The sequence below is a fragment of the Zeus faber genome, assembly GCF_960531495.2.
Source record: "Zeus faber genome assembly, chromosome: 2".
Taxonomy (NCBI): domain Eukaryota; kingdom Metazoa; phylum Chordata; class Actinopteri; order Zeiformes; family Zeidae; genus Zeus; species Zeus faber.
The window spans coordinates 35,819,155-35,836,174 of NC_137189.1; the positions used below are offsets into that span (position 1 = coordinate 35,819,155).

At 42.3% G+C, this 17,020-nt stretch overlaps 1 protein-coding gene across 1 annotated transcript; it reads right to left on the reverse strand.

Moving 5' to 3' along the window:
• Positions 1–173: 173 nt before the first annotated feature.
• cnot9 (CCR4-NOT transcription complex subunit 9) lies at positions 174–5,997 on the reverse strand. The gene is made up of 8 exons (XM_080024435.1): positions 5,881–5,997; positions 3,771–3,950; positions 3,065–3,180; positions 2,343–2,452; positions 1,886–1,995; positions 1,641–1,739; positions 1,117–1,208; positions 174–1,004 (listed from the first exon to the last, which is right to left on the reverse strand). The coding sequence occupies exons 1-8, from the start codon at positions 5,896–5,898 to the stop codon at positions 836–838; spliced, it is 894 nt and encodes a 297-aa protein (XP_079880561.1). The 5' UTR covers positions 5,899–5,997; the 3' UTR covers positions 174–835.
• Positions 5,998–17,020: the final 11,023 nt, after the last annotated feature.

Here is a 17,020-nt window from a genome sequence, read left to right on the forward strand (position 1 = left end):
AAGTGGAAATGTGAACCCTGACATTCGGTTAATTTTTAAATATATAAAAAAATGTAACACGAATAAGCCGCCCGATTTACTATTTTGAACTGCAGCATGAACTAAAAATATAAAATAAAAAGATAAAAACACCAAAGTTTTGTATTTGTAATTTACTGTGAAAATCCGCCGGATGGCTGGGATGCCCTACAGAAACAGTAGATTTACACCCCTGTGCGCATCAATGCACCATTACATTTCTAAAGAGAAAAATATACTTTAGTATCTCACCACTTTATTTTACACTTCAAAGAGCGAACCTGAAGGGGACGCCAAAATCTCATTTGACCTTGTGAGCATCCATTGTTGTCATGCCAAAGGAATACAATTTATAACATCCAGTTGACTCGACTCTCTTGAACAAGCGACGCAGGGACTTACAAAGCGACTTCACGGTTGCCATCAAGTGACAATTTATTGTCTGCTTTTTTTTTTTGCATTATTTTCAGTTGCAGAAGACTTGGCCTTCAGTGGATAGCCTCGGCACCTCGGTGCTACAGCAACAAAATAAATACAAATAAATTCCCCGGCGATAAACAGGCTTCCAACCTCCAACCTCTCATTTCTTTCCTTCAAAAGTGCTTCCAAAGAGCAATAATGATGAACCAGGTGCCTTTATGTGTGTGTGTGTGTGTGTGTGTGTGTGTGTGTGAAGTCATTAGAGTCTAGAGGCAGCAACTGGGAGTCAGTCCGTGCAGGACCGGGACCAGGTCCCTGTTGTAGCCGAGATACGGGACGTGGTCGTCGTCCTGGGTTCCTGCCGTGGCGTTTGGAGCCGAGGCTGCCGTAAGGACGGTCACTGCGTGGGGAGGGGGATGCCGCGGGGGTCCGTCACCTGGCCCTCCTGCAGGTTCTTCACCAGCTGGGCCAGCCAGCGCTTGGTGGTGGTGTCGTCCTTGAGGACCTGGGCGAAGGTGGTGTCCTTCAGCTGGTCGGGCAGGCACTGACGGAGGGCCTCCCTGGCCCTGGGCGGACAGAGGGGACGAATTGTACATCAAAATAGAGAGGTTACCGTCACTCACGACCGCCGCACGGTCGAGCGGCGCCGGATGCATCCTGACTATGAAGCTACCGCACCTGGAGTTGTCGGAGAGGCGGAGGTAGCAGCGCACCACGTGCTTCAGCAGCCGGGCCGAAGGCTCCTTGGACAGCTGCAGCACCATTTTGCCCTGAAAGGGGAAGAAACGCTGAGCCATTAAAAAGACTCCAAACACTCAGAGGAAATATTTTTCGTCGGGACGTTGGGATGGGGCGAAACAGAATGTTCGGCCGCTGAAGGTGCTCGGCCAATGACTGGTGTTTTCAAGGGTAAACAGGTTGCCAGTCCAAAGACCTATTTATGCCAAGCTTGATTTTTTTAGGCACAAAAATACAAAATCTGCAGACTGCATGGAGCAGGGGTTAATTTTAATCTTCTTCCCCTTTCGGCTGCTCCCGTTAGGAGTTAATAATTACTGCAAATTGGCAATTGTAGGTTTGGAAAAACGAATAAAAAGGAAGAACATTTGTAAATATCCTGCGCTTGGAAATTCAACACAGTATTTTCTGAAAGGCTTTGGCTGACTAGAAAGCAGAATCAGCCCTTTAGGCTTCTGACTCACAAGGATCATGGCGACGTGGGAGAAGCGCTCGTAGGTCTGGCAGATGTACGCCAGCCCGGTGTCATCGAGGAGGATTTTCTGGAGGATGAAGGTCGCAACCTGCAGGGGGGGGGGGGGAAGACAAAACGAGGTCACCAACCCTTTGTGTGGCAACGTGTGAGGGGAGGGGGGGGCGTCTTCTGAGGTGGAGGCGCGTTCCGCGTGCCGCCCTCTCGGAGGAGAGCGCCAGAAACGAATGAGCGTACCGTCTTGGAGAGCTCGCTGCCAGACTCCATGATGCGAAGGCACAGAGGAATGATCTCAGTCGTCAACAGGAAGTTGATCACCTCCTGTTCGTCGGTTTTCACCAAGGCACCTGGACGGGCGCAAACAAATGGTGAGACGTGGGCGGCGGCGGCGGCGGCAGCGTCCCCTCGCGCGGGTGTAAGAACGTGGCGTTTTGACACACACACACACTGAATCAGAATACAATTTTCCTCCATTAGAGACATCTTAAACATACTACAAACAAATGAGTAAAAAATACGAGCGTGAAATATCTCAACAGCACCAACAGCATCAGACATGGCATGAGCAATTCTTGGGATTGCATTTTGGATTAAGCACGGTACATGCTCATACCACGGCTTATTTTAGTGTCGCCGGACCACCAAGAGACACCGGTTTCGGGTCCATCCCCAAACAGGAATGCGCCGTGCTCACCTATGACACCCAGGCTGGTGAGGCGGAGGTACTCAAAGGGTCGCGTCTTGCTCACAGTGTGCAGGAAGGGGTAAAGGAAGAGAGGGATGTGGGCGGCCAGGAAGGCAGACCTGCGAGGGACATGGAGTTTCCAGTCAGAAATGGCCGTTTCCATACCAGTACAGCGAAAGGATTCACCTTAAATAATGAATTACGGTAAATGATAAATTCCTAAACGCAATTTATATATGAAAGGTGCTATACAAAAAGAGAATCTCTCTCTCTCTCTCTCTCTCTCTCTCTCTCTCTCTCTCTCTCTCTCTCTCTCTCTCTCTCTCTCTCTCTCTCTCTCTCTCTCTCTCTCTCTCTCTCTCTCTCTCTCTCTCTCTCTCTCTCTCTCTCTCTCTCTCTCTCTCTCTCTCTCCCCCCATCTATGTTGCCATAGCAACTGAAATATGTAAGTTTGCTACTAAAGTTGCATCTTTTTTCATTTTAGCAGCTGCTTCATGATGCTCTATCTATCTATCTATCTATCTATCTATCTATATATATATATATATATAAATAGAAATTACGTTGTTTTTTTTCCAATTTATTTATTTATTTTTATTTTTTTAAACACCCAGAAAATAAGATAATCCCATTCCATTTCCATCATGTATTTTGGATGTCTGTTGGAGTTATTCAAGAAAATAATGAGGGGTCGGCTAAAAAGTGAGTCCTGTGTGGTGTGGCAGGATCACCTGGTCTCTGGGTGCGACGCCACACACTGGAGGAGGGCGAGAGCGTTGCACACCCTGTTGGACTGGTGGGCCGTCAGCGTGGGAGGGTTGATCGACGGGTAGATGTTGACGATCTCCTAGGATTCGAGAGAGAGAGCGCGCGAGAGAGTATTGTTTGTATTTCATTTTATCTGTTGCAGTATTTCTCACATGGGCTTGAAGTTTTCGTTAAATTTGGAAGCAAACATGACAGTTGAATCCATCAAGTAGACAAAAAAAAAAAAACATAAAAGGCGATTTGCTCATGTAACTGCCAATTAGAATTGTGACAGCTTTACTTAAACAGACAGACAGACACGTTGTCATCCTGATTGTTTTAGTACTCATAAAAATACTAAAAATATACTTCTTTCTAACTCTACTAGTACTTCCTCTTTCTAGAGAATGTTTAGCTTGTATACACTGCTGAGCAGCCAATTACATTCCACACAATGTTTACGATGACTCGAGGCTCAATAACCTGTTGTTTAAGGTTCACTACTGCGCAGTGAACTCCTCCAGCAAAATATGTCATCTTTTTAAAACTATTTACAACGAATGCTCTTTGCCGCGTCAGTAAATTTGCATATTGATTTCACTGAACACTCACACCCAGGCGCGGGAAAACAAAACAGGAAAATAAGCTCATACACGGCGTTGATCCCCTGCACCAGTGGGAGCGTCTCACCTGGAGGAGAGCAGCGATGGTGCCGCATGAGTGCCAGAGCATGGGGGCCAGGTCTGGGACGGACTCCCGCTTCTTGCTGAGCTCCAGCAGGGCGTTCTCCCTGGTCTCTGGACTGGACAGCTCGTTGATCCACTGGTAGATCTTCTCCCTGTCCACCTGCGCCAGGGCTGTGGTTACGGCCTGAAAATAGAACAACACAGAAAATGAGGGCGGCTGTGAATGTCCTACGAGAGAGAGAGAGAGATTGAGAGAGAGAGAGAGATATGAAGTTGTGATCAAATGTTGACATAAACTTCTTAATAACATGTATGTCATGGCAGCCTTGAGTTTTTAATCATTTCTACAGCTATAATTTTTCTGTGATAGAGGAATGTTTGGAGCACATACCTCTTTGTCCCCAAAAAAAATCCATGAATTTTGATTCTTTTATTCATTTATTATGGGTTTTCCGAAAATGTGCCAAATCCGCTCTTCTCTGGTCAAAAATATACATACAGCAACTTGAATTAGCAAATGTTGGTGATGTAGAAGGTTGTGTCTATCAAATGTGCTTTGTGGCCTGGTAACCTCTTGTGAGTGATTGGAATTGACCACAGCTAGTGACTTCTGACACCATTTAAATAGGGTTTGTTTGATACTGAGGATCGTCAGCCACAAACGTAACAATGGTGCTCAGCACGGAGCTGAAGAAGTGGATCATTGATTAGAACAAGTCAGGAAAGCCACTTGGAGCCTTTTTTATCATTTCATCAGCTGTAGTCACAAAAGTGCTGTGAAAGCGGCATGGTGCGAGGCTCCTAAACCCCTCTGGGGTTTTTTAAGGACTCTGTGTGTGTGTGTGTGTGTGTGTGTGTGTGTGTGTGTGTGTATGTGTGCATGTGCATGTGCATGTGTAAGTGTGTGTGTGTGTGTGTGTGTGTGTGTGTGTGTGAGAACACAAAAAAAATGGCAATATGTAATAAACCTACAAATAACTTGAAAAGAAAATCAAAGCAAAATACAATAACCGTAAAACCAGAAAATTTGCAAATATACAATAAACCTAAAAAAACGTTAAAACATATCAAAATTGGCAATATATTATAAACCTTATCTTACCTTATCTTATAAACCTAATCACCTAATCTTATAATCTTATTCAGGGTCTCGGTGAGGATCCCCAAGTCCTTCTACTCTGGGGCTGTGGAGAGCATCCTAACAGGCAACATCACTGCCTGGTTTGGGAGCTGTACTGCTCAGGACAGGCGGGCCCTGCAGAGGGTGGTGCGTTCAGCCCAACGTACCACTGGAACTACACTCCCCTCCCTGCAGGACTTATACACCAGCAGGTGTAGCAGCAGAGCCCCCAGGATCATGAAGGATCCTCACCACCCCAACAACGGAATGTTCCAACTGCTGCGGTCGGGCAAGCGCCTCCGCAGCCACACAGCGAGAACAGAGAGACTGAGACGGAGTTTCTTCCCACAAGCCATAAGAACTGTCAATGCTGAGTCACATACTGTACATAGGCCCCCATTGCATTACTGTACTGTATGTAGTATACTGTACTGCATACTGTATCACCGCACTTACTTACTGCATACTGTACTGTTTTGCCGTTCTGTTCTGTTTGGTGTTACTGTATTGCTGTGTGGTACTGTTGTATACTGTACTGTATATCTCCATACTCAATTTATTTACTTGCCACTTTACTGCACATATCTGTATATAGAAATACCCTATCCTTTATACATAACTATATTCCCCTTACTTCAGTTTTGTACTACATTTTGAGTCTTATTTTATTGATATCATTCTATTCACTAACTGCATTACATTTTAGGAATCAGATCGTTTCAGTTAGTTAGATACGTAGGTAGGTAGTAATTAGGTCAGCTATCCTATTCGGTTTAGAACTTATTGTGCATAATCTCTGGGCGTGTTGCAAAGACATTTCACTGCATATATGTATGAACGCATGTATATGTATGTGACAAATAAACCTCTTGAAGGTTTGAATCTTGAACCTTATCCAGCAGCCTTCTGCCCAGGTGCTAATGCTAATACTGTTAGCCTAAACTAGCTTGTAAGTCGGCTAACTCTTTGGCTGGATCTAACCCCATGGACTTACCGCTCCGGTGGCCAGCATCCTCCGCAGCGCCTGGATACGGTCCGCGGCGGCCCGTTCACTGCTTCTCTTACAACGTTCCGGGACGTTCGGAGGGAAGTAAGTACACTCTGCTGTACCCTGCTGTACAGCCCTGTGGACGCAGAGGCTTCTTCTCGCGATAACTTACGACGTGCGGGACGGACGCTCCGAGGTTTCTACTGGACACGTGACGCGAGCCCAAACTATAATACAATACAGTACAATAAAATATATTACAATATAATATATTACAATATAATATAATACAATAAAATATATTACAATATAATATAATACAATATAATATATTACAATTTAATATATTACAATATAATATAATACAATATAATATAATACAATAAAATATATTACAATAAAATATATTACAATATAATATAATACAATATAATATATTACAATATAATATAATACAATATAATATAATACAATATAATATATTACAATAAAATATATTACAATATAATACAATACAATATAATATAATACAATATAAAATAATACAATATAATATAATACAATATAATATAATACAATAAAATATATTACAATATAATATAATACAATAAAATATATTACAATATAAAATAATACAATATAATATAATACAATAAAATATATTACAATATAATATAATACAATATAATATATTACAATATAATATATTACAATAAAATATATTACAATATAAAATAATACAATATAATATAATACAATATAAAATAATACAATATAATATAATACAATATAATATATTACAATATAATATAATACAATATAATATATTACAATATAATATATTACAATAAAATATATTACAATATAAAATAATACAATATAATATAATACAATATAAAATAATACAATAAAATATATTACAATATAATATAATACAATATAATATATTACAATAAAATATATTACAATATAATATAATACAATAAAATATATTACAATAAAATATAATACAATAAAATATATTACAATATAATATAATACAATATAATATAATACAATAAAATATATTACAATATAATATATTACAATAAAATATATTACAATATAATATAATACAATATAATATATTACAATAAAATATATTGCAATATAATATATTACAATATAAAATAATACAATATAATATAATACAATATAATATAATACAATAAAATATATTACAATTAAATATAATACAATATAATATATTACAATATAATATATTACAATATAATATAATACAATAAAATATATTACAATAAAATATATTACAATATGATATATTACAATAAAATATATTACAATATAAAATAATACAATATAATATAATACAATATAATATAATACAATAAAATATATTACAATGTAATATATCACAATATAATATAATACAATACAATATAATACAATAAAATATATTACAATATAAAATAATACAATATAATATAATACAATATAATATATTACAATAAAATATAATACAATATAATATAATACAATATAATATAATACAATAAAAAATAAATCTATTTATTAATTTTTTGCCTGTATATGTTTTTTTCCTCATATTGTTGATTTGTTTTGTATTTTTCGGCTTTGGATCATCTATTTCTATTTCTCTTTTTTTTTTTTTTACTTTTATTTAGACTTGTTTTGCACGGCGTCGCACGTCGACGTGTTCACTTCGTCGTACTTGTCTGCATGTGACGAGTAAAGAATTCAAACTTGATTTCTATGGTTTTCTTTTATGTGAACTAAAAAAACAATCATTCGCGCAAACGTTCACCACACACACCCACACACACACACAAGCACGCACACACACACACACACACACACACACACACACACTTTTTTTTCTTTTTTTTTTTTAGGTTTTAGGTTTTTACTGTACGGTGTGTTACATGCCATTATTAATGTGCATAATTCAACGGTCAGTATGAACCATATAAATAGAGTTATTTGGACTTTGGAAAAAAAAAAAAAAAAAAAAACCCGGAAACGCCGAGTCAACCTTCTGGTACCGTCAACGACTTCCGGGTTAGCGGTACCCACCTCCGGGCCGTGATTGGTTCGTGGACGCGCTGACGTAAAACGCGTCGCACAAAGCGTGCACTCCTGTTGGCGCGCTGTCACAGACCACGCCCCTTACACAACCGACCTGCCTGTCTCTCGGACGCCGCGAGAAGGCGGAAGAAAACTCGTTTTCCCGGCCGCGAAGATGATCAACTGGAAGGTAAATAATGATCGGAATGATTTGTATGCACGTTTTCTTACCTAAACACAATAGCAACGTCATTGTAATGTGCATATTCGAGGCCGTTAACATCTTCTGCTCAGTCGATCTATTCACCCCGATAGACGGGATTATGAATATGCTTATGATTATGATTATGATTATGATGATCCATTAAACTCGCTACCCTCATGAAGCTGCTTTTATTTTTGTTTATTGTCAACACGTGCGCGCTGCCTTGGCATGCACATATGGCATCGAACGGCCATGGAATTCTCAGAATGATTGCGTCGCAATATAAAGATTGCCGTTGCTTTCAGCTATTTGCAAACGGTTTGAGCGTGCACTTGGTGCCGGGGCATGTTTAGGGAGTTCTGAAAGCTGTGATCAGTATTTAAGAATAGACACAGTGACAGTTTGACGCCTATTTATAAAAAAAAAAAAAAAAAGCCAGTGCGGTGAGTGACATGGACACCAGCCTCGGTCCCATCGCCGCACTGCTTGCAGCTGCTTCTCACGCCGTGACTAAATTAACTCTACAGCTGTCATGTAGACTCTGGCCTCCATGGGGAGAAAGAGGGGGGTGGAAGGTGGCTAGATAAAAAAAAACAAAAAACAATAGGCAGTAATACTTATAAGTATAACTTATAGTAATACTACAAAAATATAAAAATGAGGTGTCAACATGTGAGATTTGCAATACAGAAGAATAATGCTGATAAGAAAATAAACTGGAACATTTCAAAAGCAGCATGAAGCTGGAGGATCTGAGCAGTGAAACGGTAAACACACACCTCTGTATCAACAAATTCACACTTCTGGTTGTTATGCAAGTGTTGTGTTTTTTTTTTTTCTTGGGGGAGTGAATAAAATGGCCCTATTCCTTGAAAAGTTGGGGTGTTGGATGAGTTTAAATCTCCAAACTACAGCACCCTATGTGTGTGTGTGGGTGTGTGTGTGCGTGTGCGTGGTCCTTGGAAATGGAAAACAAGTGCTTAAAAATGTACCTGGAATTCCATTTTGTAATGCCAGAATGACCTCTGTATACAGATTTACTTAAGATTGATAGCTCTGCTTTCTAGACTGTAAAACCTGAAATAACCAAACCCGTTTCTTTGGCCCCCTACACGTATGATGCTATTTTTAGTTATAGTACCAATGAGGGAGGTGTCTCTATCTATCTATCTATCTATCTATCTATCTATATATATATATCTATATATATATAGATATATATATATAAAAAATTACTCTATTCAAGTTACTGGTCCCAGACCTTTACAACCACGGTGCTACCAGAGATCTTTTTCTGCCCGTCACTTCCTCCTTTTCTTTTCCCACACCGGCTCCCTTGACCCTCGCCCAATTACCAAATATATCCTGGACACCTCCCCACCAGTCAAATGAAGCCAAGAACACATAAACCCCCCCCAATAAACCTGAACCCCCCCCCTGTCTTTCACCACAGCTAAAGAAACACACAGCGTTACACTGCACCACCCTCGAAACCTCCTCGTCCCCGAGGAGTTAAGTCACATAATCCAGACTCCCTTTCCTCCATACTCCTCAAGAGGTGTATCACACCTCCAAAGGGGGTGACCTCCACATCCTGCTGTCCCGGCGGAGGCTGTGGACTGACCAATGGGAATTGCTCTGGGGGACGAGGTGAGGCGTCCTCCGGGCGGTGCCGCTCTACAGCCGGTGACAGCATCCAAGGCTTCTACTCTGGAAGGTTGGTGCCTAGATAAGCGGCCAAGCAGTCCCAGTGGATGACCACCACACGTCCAAATGGCACCAACTTGACACTGTAGACCACCTCTCCCACTCGTTCCAGAACCCGGCAAGGACCGGACCAATTGCTCTGCAGCTCGGGTGACCTCCCTTATGACCTCTTCGGTCTGTAGACCCACACTAGATCCCTAGCCTGGAAGTGTGATCCCTTGGTGTGCGGATCATAGTTCCTCTTCTGCCGTGTTCCTGCCAACCTTGATTGCCCCCTTGCAAATTTGTGCGCGGCCTCCAGTCTTTCCTGTAGCTGCGCCGCATATTCTGGACTAGTCGGCACTCCTGTGGTATCTGGGGGTCGCCCATATGCCAGAGCCGGGGTGTGCAGAGCTCCCTTCCCAACATTAGCAAGGCAGGTGTACACCCAGTGGTCTCCTGGTTAGCAGAGCGACAGGCAAGCAGGACCAGTGGCAGCTGAAGGTTCCAGTTTTTCTTATCCTTTGCAACGACCAGGGGGAGCTGAGCCCCCAAGGTGCGATTGAATTTCTCCACAAGCCCGTCACTCTGTGGATGGAGGGGTGCGGTGCGGGTCTTGTGAATGGAAAGTTGGTTACACATCTCCGTAAACAACTAGGCTTCGACGTTACTCCCTTGCTCCCTAGGAATGCAACTCCGACTGGACCCAAAACCTGCTGAACAGTCCCCTGATCAGAACCTCGCAAACAGTGGCCGCCTTCTGATCAGGCACAGCATAGGCTTTGGGCCTCTTCATAATGTAGTCCATTGCCTCGACCACACAATGATTTCCACGGAGTGTGTGGGGAAGGGGGCCCAGAATGTCAACAGTGACCCAGTCCATAGGGGCAGCGACCTGGTACTGTTAGAGGGAGGCCCTACTCTGGTCTGTCGGACCCTTCCGAGCGATGCAAGGGTCCCATCTTGGACAGAAGGTCTCCACATCACACCGATGGGTTCCCCAGTAGAAGGACTGGTGAACCCTTTTGAGGGTCTTGTTAACCGGCCGCCTGGACAGCCGATCTGCGTTCGTGTGGCTGGTCCCATTATGGTGGATGATGGTGAAGTTAAACTCCTGTAGCTGCTCAATCCTTTTAGCCACTTGCTCTTCAGGTTCACGGAAGGACAGCAGCCACTTGAGGGAGGCATGGTCTGTGTGGATGAGAAACTTCAGCCTGCACAGATAATGTTTGAAGTGGTTCACCGCCTCGACCATTGCCAGTAGCTCTCTCCGAGTGACACAGTAGTTGTGTTCCAGCTTTGAAAGGGTCCTGCTGTAGAAGGCAATCGCCCGTTCCCCACTAGGGGTCACTTGGGCCAGGACCGCTCCCAAACCCTCATTGCTTGCATTGGTGTCCAAGATTAACTCCCCATCAGGGTCAGGAGCAGCTCGGACAGGGACCTGACAGAGGGAGTCTTTGAGGGCATCAAATGCCTGTTGCTGATCCAGGCCCCAGTGGAACCGGACATTCTTGCCGATTAAGGGGAGCTGCCGTGGTCAAGAACCCTTGGATGAACTGGCAATAATATGAGGCTCGACCCAGGAAGGACCGCAGTTGGGACAGGTTCTCGGGAATGGGCCAGTGCGGGACTGCTGCAACTTTTTCCACATGGGTGGCCACCCCCTCACCACTCACATGATGACCAAGGAAGGAGACCTTCGTAGTAGCTTACACTTCTCTTGGTGTAACTTGAGCCCCACTCCTTGTAGCCTGGTAAAGAAGAGCCACAACACCCCCAAGGCTGTGTCAAAGTCCGGTGCATAGACAAGCACACCATCAAGGTACACCTGTAGGTTCTGGGGTTGTACATCAGCTAGCACCTTCTCCATGAGCCTCTCGAATGTTGCAGTTGTGTTACATAGACCAAAGGGCATTACTGTGAACTGCCATAGGCCCGAGCCTGACGTGAAGGTGGTTTTTGTTTGGGCCTCAGGAGAGAGGGGCGGCACCTGGCAGTAACCACTCCTTAGACCCAGGGATGAGAACCAGACAGAGCCCCTTATCCTGTCTAGTGATCCATCGATGCGGGGTAGGGGATCAGAGTCTTTCTCAGTGACTTCATTCAGCCTCCGCAGATCCACACAGAACCGCCATGAATCAGCGGTCTTCTTGGGCACCATCACCACGGGGGAAACCCATGGGCTCTCGGAAGGCTCTATAACCCTTGCTGCCCGCATTTCCTCCAAGCACTGCTCGGCTGCTGCCTATTTGTGAACAGGAATGCGTCGTGGGCGTTGACGGATGGGTCAGGCAGAGCCATTATCGATATCGCCGATCCGCCGTCAGCCCCTCTCTGTTTTGTTCAAATACACCCTTGATGGTCACTTCCACCCTGAGAGGTGCAGGGTTCACGCCTTTCGTTGCGTTGTTAGTGGTGGCCCAGGCTCGCCGCCTCAGCCATCCAATCCCCCAACTCCTCTACCCTCCGACCACTTCCTTCTTGTCTTTTCCCACACCAGCCCCCTCGACCCACGCCCAATTACCAACTATATCCTGGACACCTCCCCACCTATCAAATGAAGCCAAGAACACAACAACCCCCCAATAAGCCCCCCCCCAACTCCCCCCCCCCCCCGTCTTTCGCCACAGTTAAAGAAACACACACAGTGTTACAATAATAGTAAAAGTAATGAATACAACATTTGTAACAACTAGTGTGGATTTGTTAACACAGAGGCGTATGATTACTCATTGTCAGTATTCTGTTTTAATACTTAAGCCCACTTCACAGCAAATGTGTAATCGCATCTGACTGTCGGATCCTTCCCAGAGTGGACGTCGAAATACTTCGGCTTATGTTTTCCAGTACAACAGCGAGTAGTTTGCTCAGCTGGACATTTACCATGTTCCATGACTGAGAGTTTAAAACTCGCTTTATATAGTGTTTGCAAAGTGCAAAGAGAAGTTAAAAAATACATATATTTCACTAATATAAAAAGAGATTCATTGATGGTGGATATGGTGATATCCAATGTTAACGTTAACGTCATTATTTTATATATACGTGACTTATTTACTTAGTTTATAACCGGTTGTAGTGTCAGACCCGAAACTTTTTTGACAAAAAATTTGAACGCATCCCGGAGCCTCGATCAGATGCGGAAAGTCTGCACCGCAGCGCGTCGCAGCGTTTCCCGTGCGGAGCTTGGCTCTCGGTTGAATGACAGGACCCCCAGTTTGTTCTTGTCGTTTGTCGTTTTCGGTGTGAAGCGGGCTTTAGATTCCTCAGGTTTACACCACTTACAATTTTCCCGGTTTATACGGCTTAATTTTGAAATGTTCTGGTTTATTTTCCATTATGACGCCACATTTTTATTATGAACAGTTAACTGTGAGGTTGATTGCGTATTTCACTTTTTCCCCAGATATTGACACTTTTCATTGTTATATTTCTATAATTTGATTCTATTATCCATCTGTCTGTCTATCTGAACAGCTTTCAAGTATGTAAAGGCCATTAACCTTAACCTGTTGCCTTATCAATGTCTGTCTGTCTTCTGCTTCCCACCGCTCAGGCTCTGGACAACATCCCCTTGCTCTTCTACATCCTGGCCCTGAAGACCCTGGTACTGTGCCTGGGCTTCGCCAGCGTCAAGATCTACCAGAGCTGGAAGGCGGAGGCAGCCCTGCTGGCCGAGAGGCAGAGGCTCGCCAAGCAGACGCAGGAGCTCATCGACAACAAAAAGGAGGACTGAGGAGGAGGAGGTGGAGGAGGTGGGGGCCCCAAGGAGAACTAAGTAGACAACCCAGAAAGATCTATAAGAACATACCGTCAGGATTGAATGTCTTCCAAACACACCCGCTCCCTAAGATCACCAGTCATTTTTTTAGATGTTGTTTTTGACGCTAGGTCGCCATGGTTACTGACCGGAGCAATTAGTAATAAATAAGTAATAAACAATTTATTTTATTGTTTTTGGGGGGTTTTTCTTTTAGCTTTCATGACTTCTGTCACATGGGTGAAACATTCCTCCAAATACTGTTCATTATAAGTGCAAACATCTGTCAGTAATCCTGCATAGATCGGTTTGTTTTTTCTGGCAGTGGTGAGGGTGAAAAAAACAACTGGATTTTGTCTCTTTTGCAGGCCAAGGAACAAGGGCTGCTTTGTGTCGCAGAGTACAACTATGATGTTTGTGCATAAGCAGCCTTTGTGGAAACAATAACCCTCTTCATATTTCATTTGTTTGGTTGATGATTCATTTTTTTAATATATAAATACATCTTGTATATGCATTATGGATTTTCCCTGCTGTTTGTAAATAAACATGGTTTATTTATTTCTGGACAATTTTATACATTCATTTTATTTATTTCGGCTATTTGGGGGGATACAATTGCGATTCTGGGTTTTATAATTATTTAATGGTAATAATTGTCTGTGTTGTATTTAATATATTAATTAATATTAATATATTTAAGTCCTCCTAAATTAAGCTCACCTTAACTGACCTCCAGTACTCACCTCAGAGTAGAAGTCCTGGCATGTCACAAAGCCTCTATTTGACCCGCCTGCACAAGCGCCTCGTGTCGATTACGCACATTTTAATATTTTTAGAGCTTAAAGAGCTTATTGTGCATAATCACCAGGTGTCATGACATTTTACTACGTATATGTATGACCTTATGTATACATATGTGACAAATACCCTCTTGAATCTTTTATTCCTTCAACTGCTGAAGACATCTGCCATTCCCACGGAGTAAACACAGCAACATCTACACGACAAACTATTACAAGATAATAAAAAAAAATAAAAAAGCCAGATTCAAAGATTTGCTTAAAAACATGTTTCTGTCATAAGAATGTTTTGTATGAGTCCTCTGCGACTGAGTCAGAGGGGAAGCATGAATCCCAAACCAAAGGAATACATATGAATTTGTAATTCTCATAACATTGACATCGACATCAGTGTGTAGAGTAAAAATGAGATAATTTAGCAAAACGATGTATCACGTGTATCGCAAAAAGAAATGTAAAGAATTTATGTAAAGAAACCCATTTAGTGAATGGGAGAGGGGGGAAGAGTACCCAAATATACAGTATGTGCAGTTAAACTGGTTAAAAAAGGAAGTAATTAATGTAATATGTATGTATGCCAAAAACTAAAGAAGGGGTGAAAGAATTAGTTATTTATTGTAAAAATATGAAAATATAGTCTGTATATCCAAAACATATGCAGTATATGTAAGTAGATGTTATTTCTCAGCACAGAATGAATTTTACTTTTGTTCTATACTGTATACACAAACACACACACACACACACACACACAAGCTCTGTGGTGGTTCTGGCACCATCTGCAGGAGGGGGAGCCAGTACTGGCTGAATTCACATGGGATGCAGCTGCAGGAGATTGGGGTAGGGAGTCTTTAAAAGCCGCTATGGTTCTGATCTCTCTCTCTCTCTCTCTCTCACCTGACAGTGGAGCTGGGTCCCCCAACTGTACAGGGTAAGGTTTCTGGAGTTTTGAAAGAAAGTCTGTTAAATTAAAGAATTTATGTGTTGAAAAGACTTTTGGTTTTTGTTGTTGCTAAAAAATAACCCAGTAAACACTGTTCATACTGCCCACCCCTTTCCTGGTCCATCAATTTATCCCGCAAACCTCACAGACGTGTGACAATATCCATTTAGTGTTATTTTTAATGCCCCAAAATATTATAAAATACTATAGAAATAAATTTGAATACCGTCTCAAATCTAGAAGCTTGTGAAAGTTTTACTTATAAGACTTTATCAGTGACTCTTGATGGATTCTGCAAAATGGCATTACGCCACTAGATGGCAGCACAAGGCCCTTTGTCATAATAAATGCATTACTTTATTTATTTATTTGCATCTATTGCCACTTAAAGTTGTGCTCTAAATGGGTTATGGGAATTGTGAGCAAAACGTGGTTTTAAAAAAACACAATGACCTGCGCTTTTACTCAAATTAGATTGTGCTTCCTCGAGGCTGTACAGATTAGAGCAGTGACATTCAACCCCCCTGTACCTATCGTCATATGCAAACTAAGGTAGTTCATCATAAACCAGGGAACACTCACATTCATTTGCGGCTTTTATTGCCTATTCACACAGGTTAACAGGGACAGAAAGGTGTACAATGGAAACAAATATGAACAAATTATATTATTGATAAAAATATATTATCCTATTAGATTTAGAAACTTAAAATAAACATTTGCAATTGTATGTCTAACTGGCGCTTAACCGATCAGCCCCAACATTAAAACCACTGACAGGTGAATGAATAACATTTCTCATCTTGTTCCAATGGCACCTGTCAAGGGATGGGATATATTAGGCAGCAAGTGAACAGTCAGTTCTTGAAGTCGACGTGTTGGAAGCAGGAAAGATGGGCAAATGTAAGGATCTGAGCCACTTTGACAAGGACCAAATTGTGATGGCTAGACGACTGGGCCAGAGCACCTCCAAAACGACAGGTCTTCTGGGGTGTGTTCCCGGTACGCAGTGGTTAGCACCTAACAAAAGTGGTCCGAGGAAGGTCACCGGTGAACTGGTGACAGGGTCATGGACGCCCACGGCTCATTGAGCGAAGTCCAGCCCGTCTGGTCCGATCCCACAGAAGAGCTACTGTAGCACAAATTTCTGAAAAAGTTAAGCAGCAATGGAAGAAGGTGTCCTGGTCTGATGAATCCCATTTACTTCTACACCGTGTGGACGACCTGGGTTAGGGTGCGATCCGATGGAGCATTAGTGGGATGTGCTGGAACAACGAACCCGGTCCATGGGGGCCCCACCTCACAACTTCCAGGACTTAAAGGATCTGCTGCTGACGTCTTGGTGCCAGATACCGCAGGACACCTTCAGAGGTCTTGTGGAGTCCATGCCTCCACGGATAAGAGCTGTTTTGGCGGCACGAGGGGGAGCTACACAATATGAGTGGTTATTAGTGGTGGTTTTAATGTTGTGGCTGAAGTGTGCGGAAAAAATGAAGCCTGGATTTGATACATTCAACTACAGTTTGAGAGGCCCAGTGGGTTTCAAAACAAATTTAGACATTAAATAAAGTGACTTGAAAAACGTTTAAGCATATTTACATAAGACATAAGACTGTCAGTTTAAATTTTTTGAAAAAATCAAATGAGGACAAGGAAACCACAGC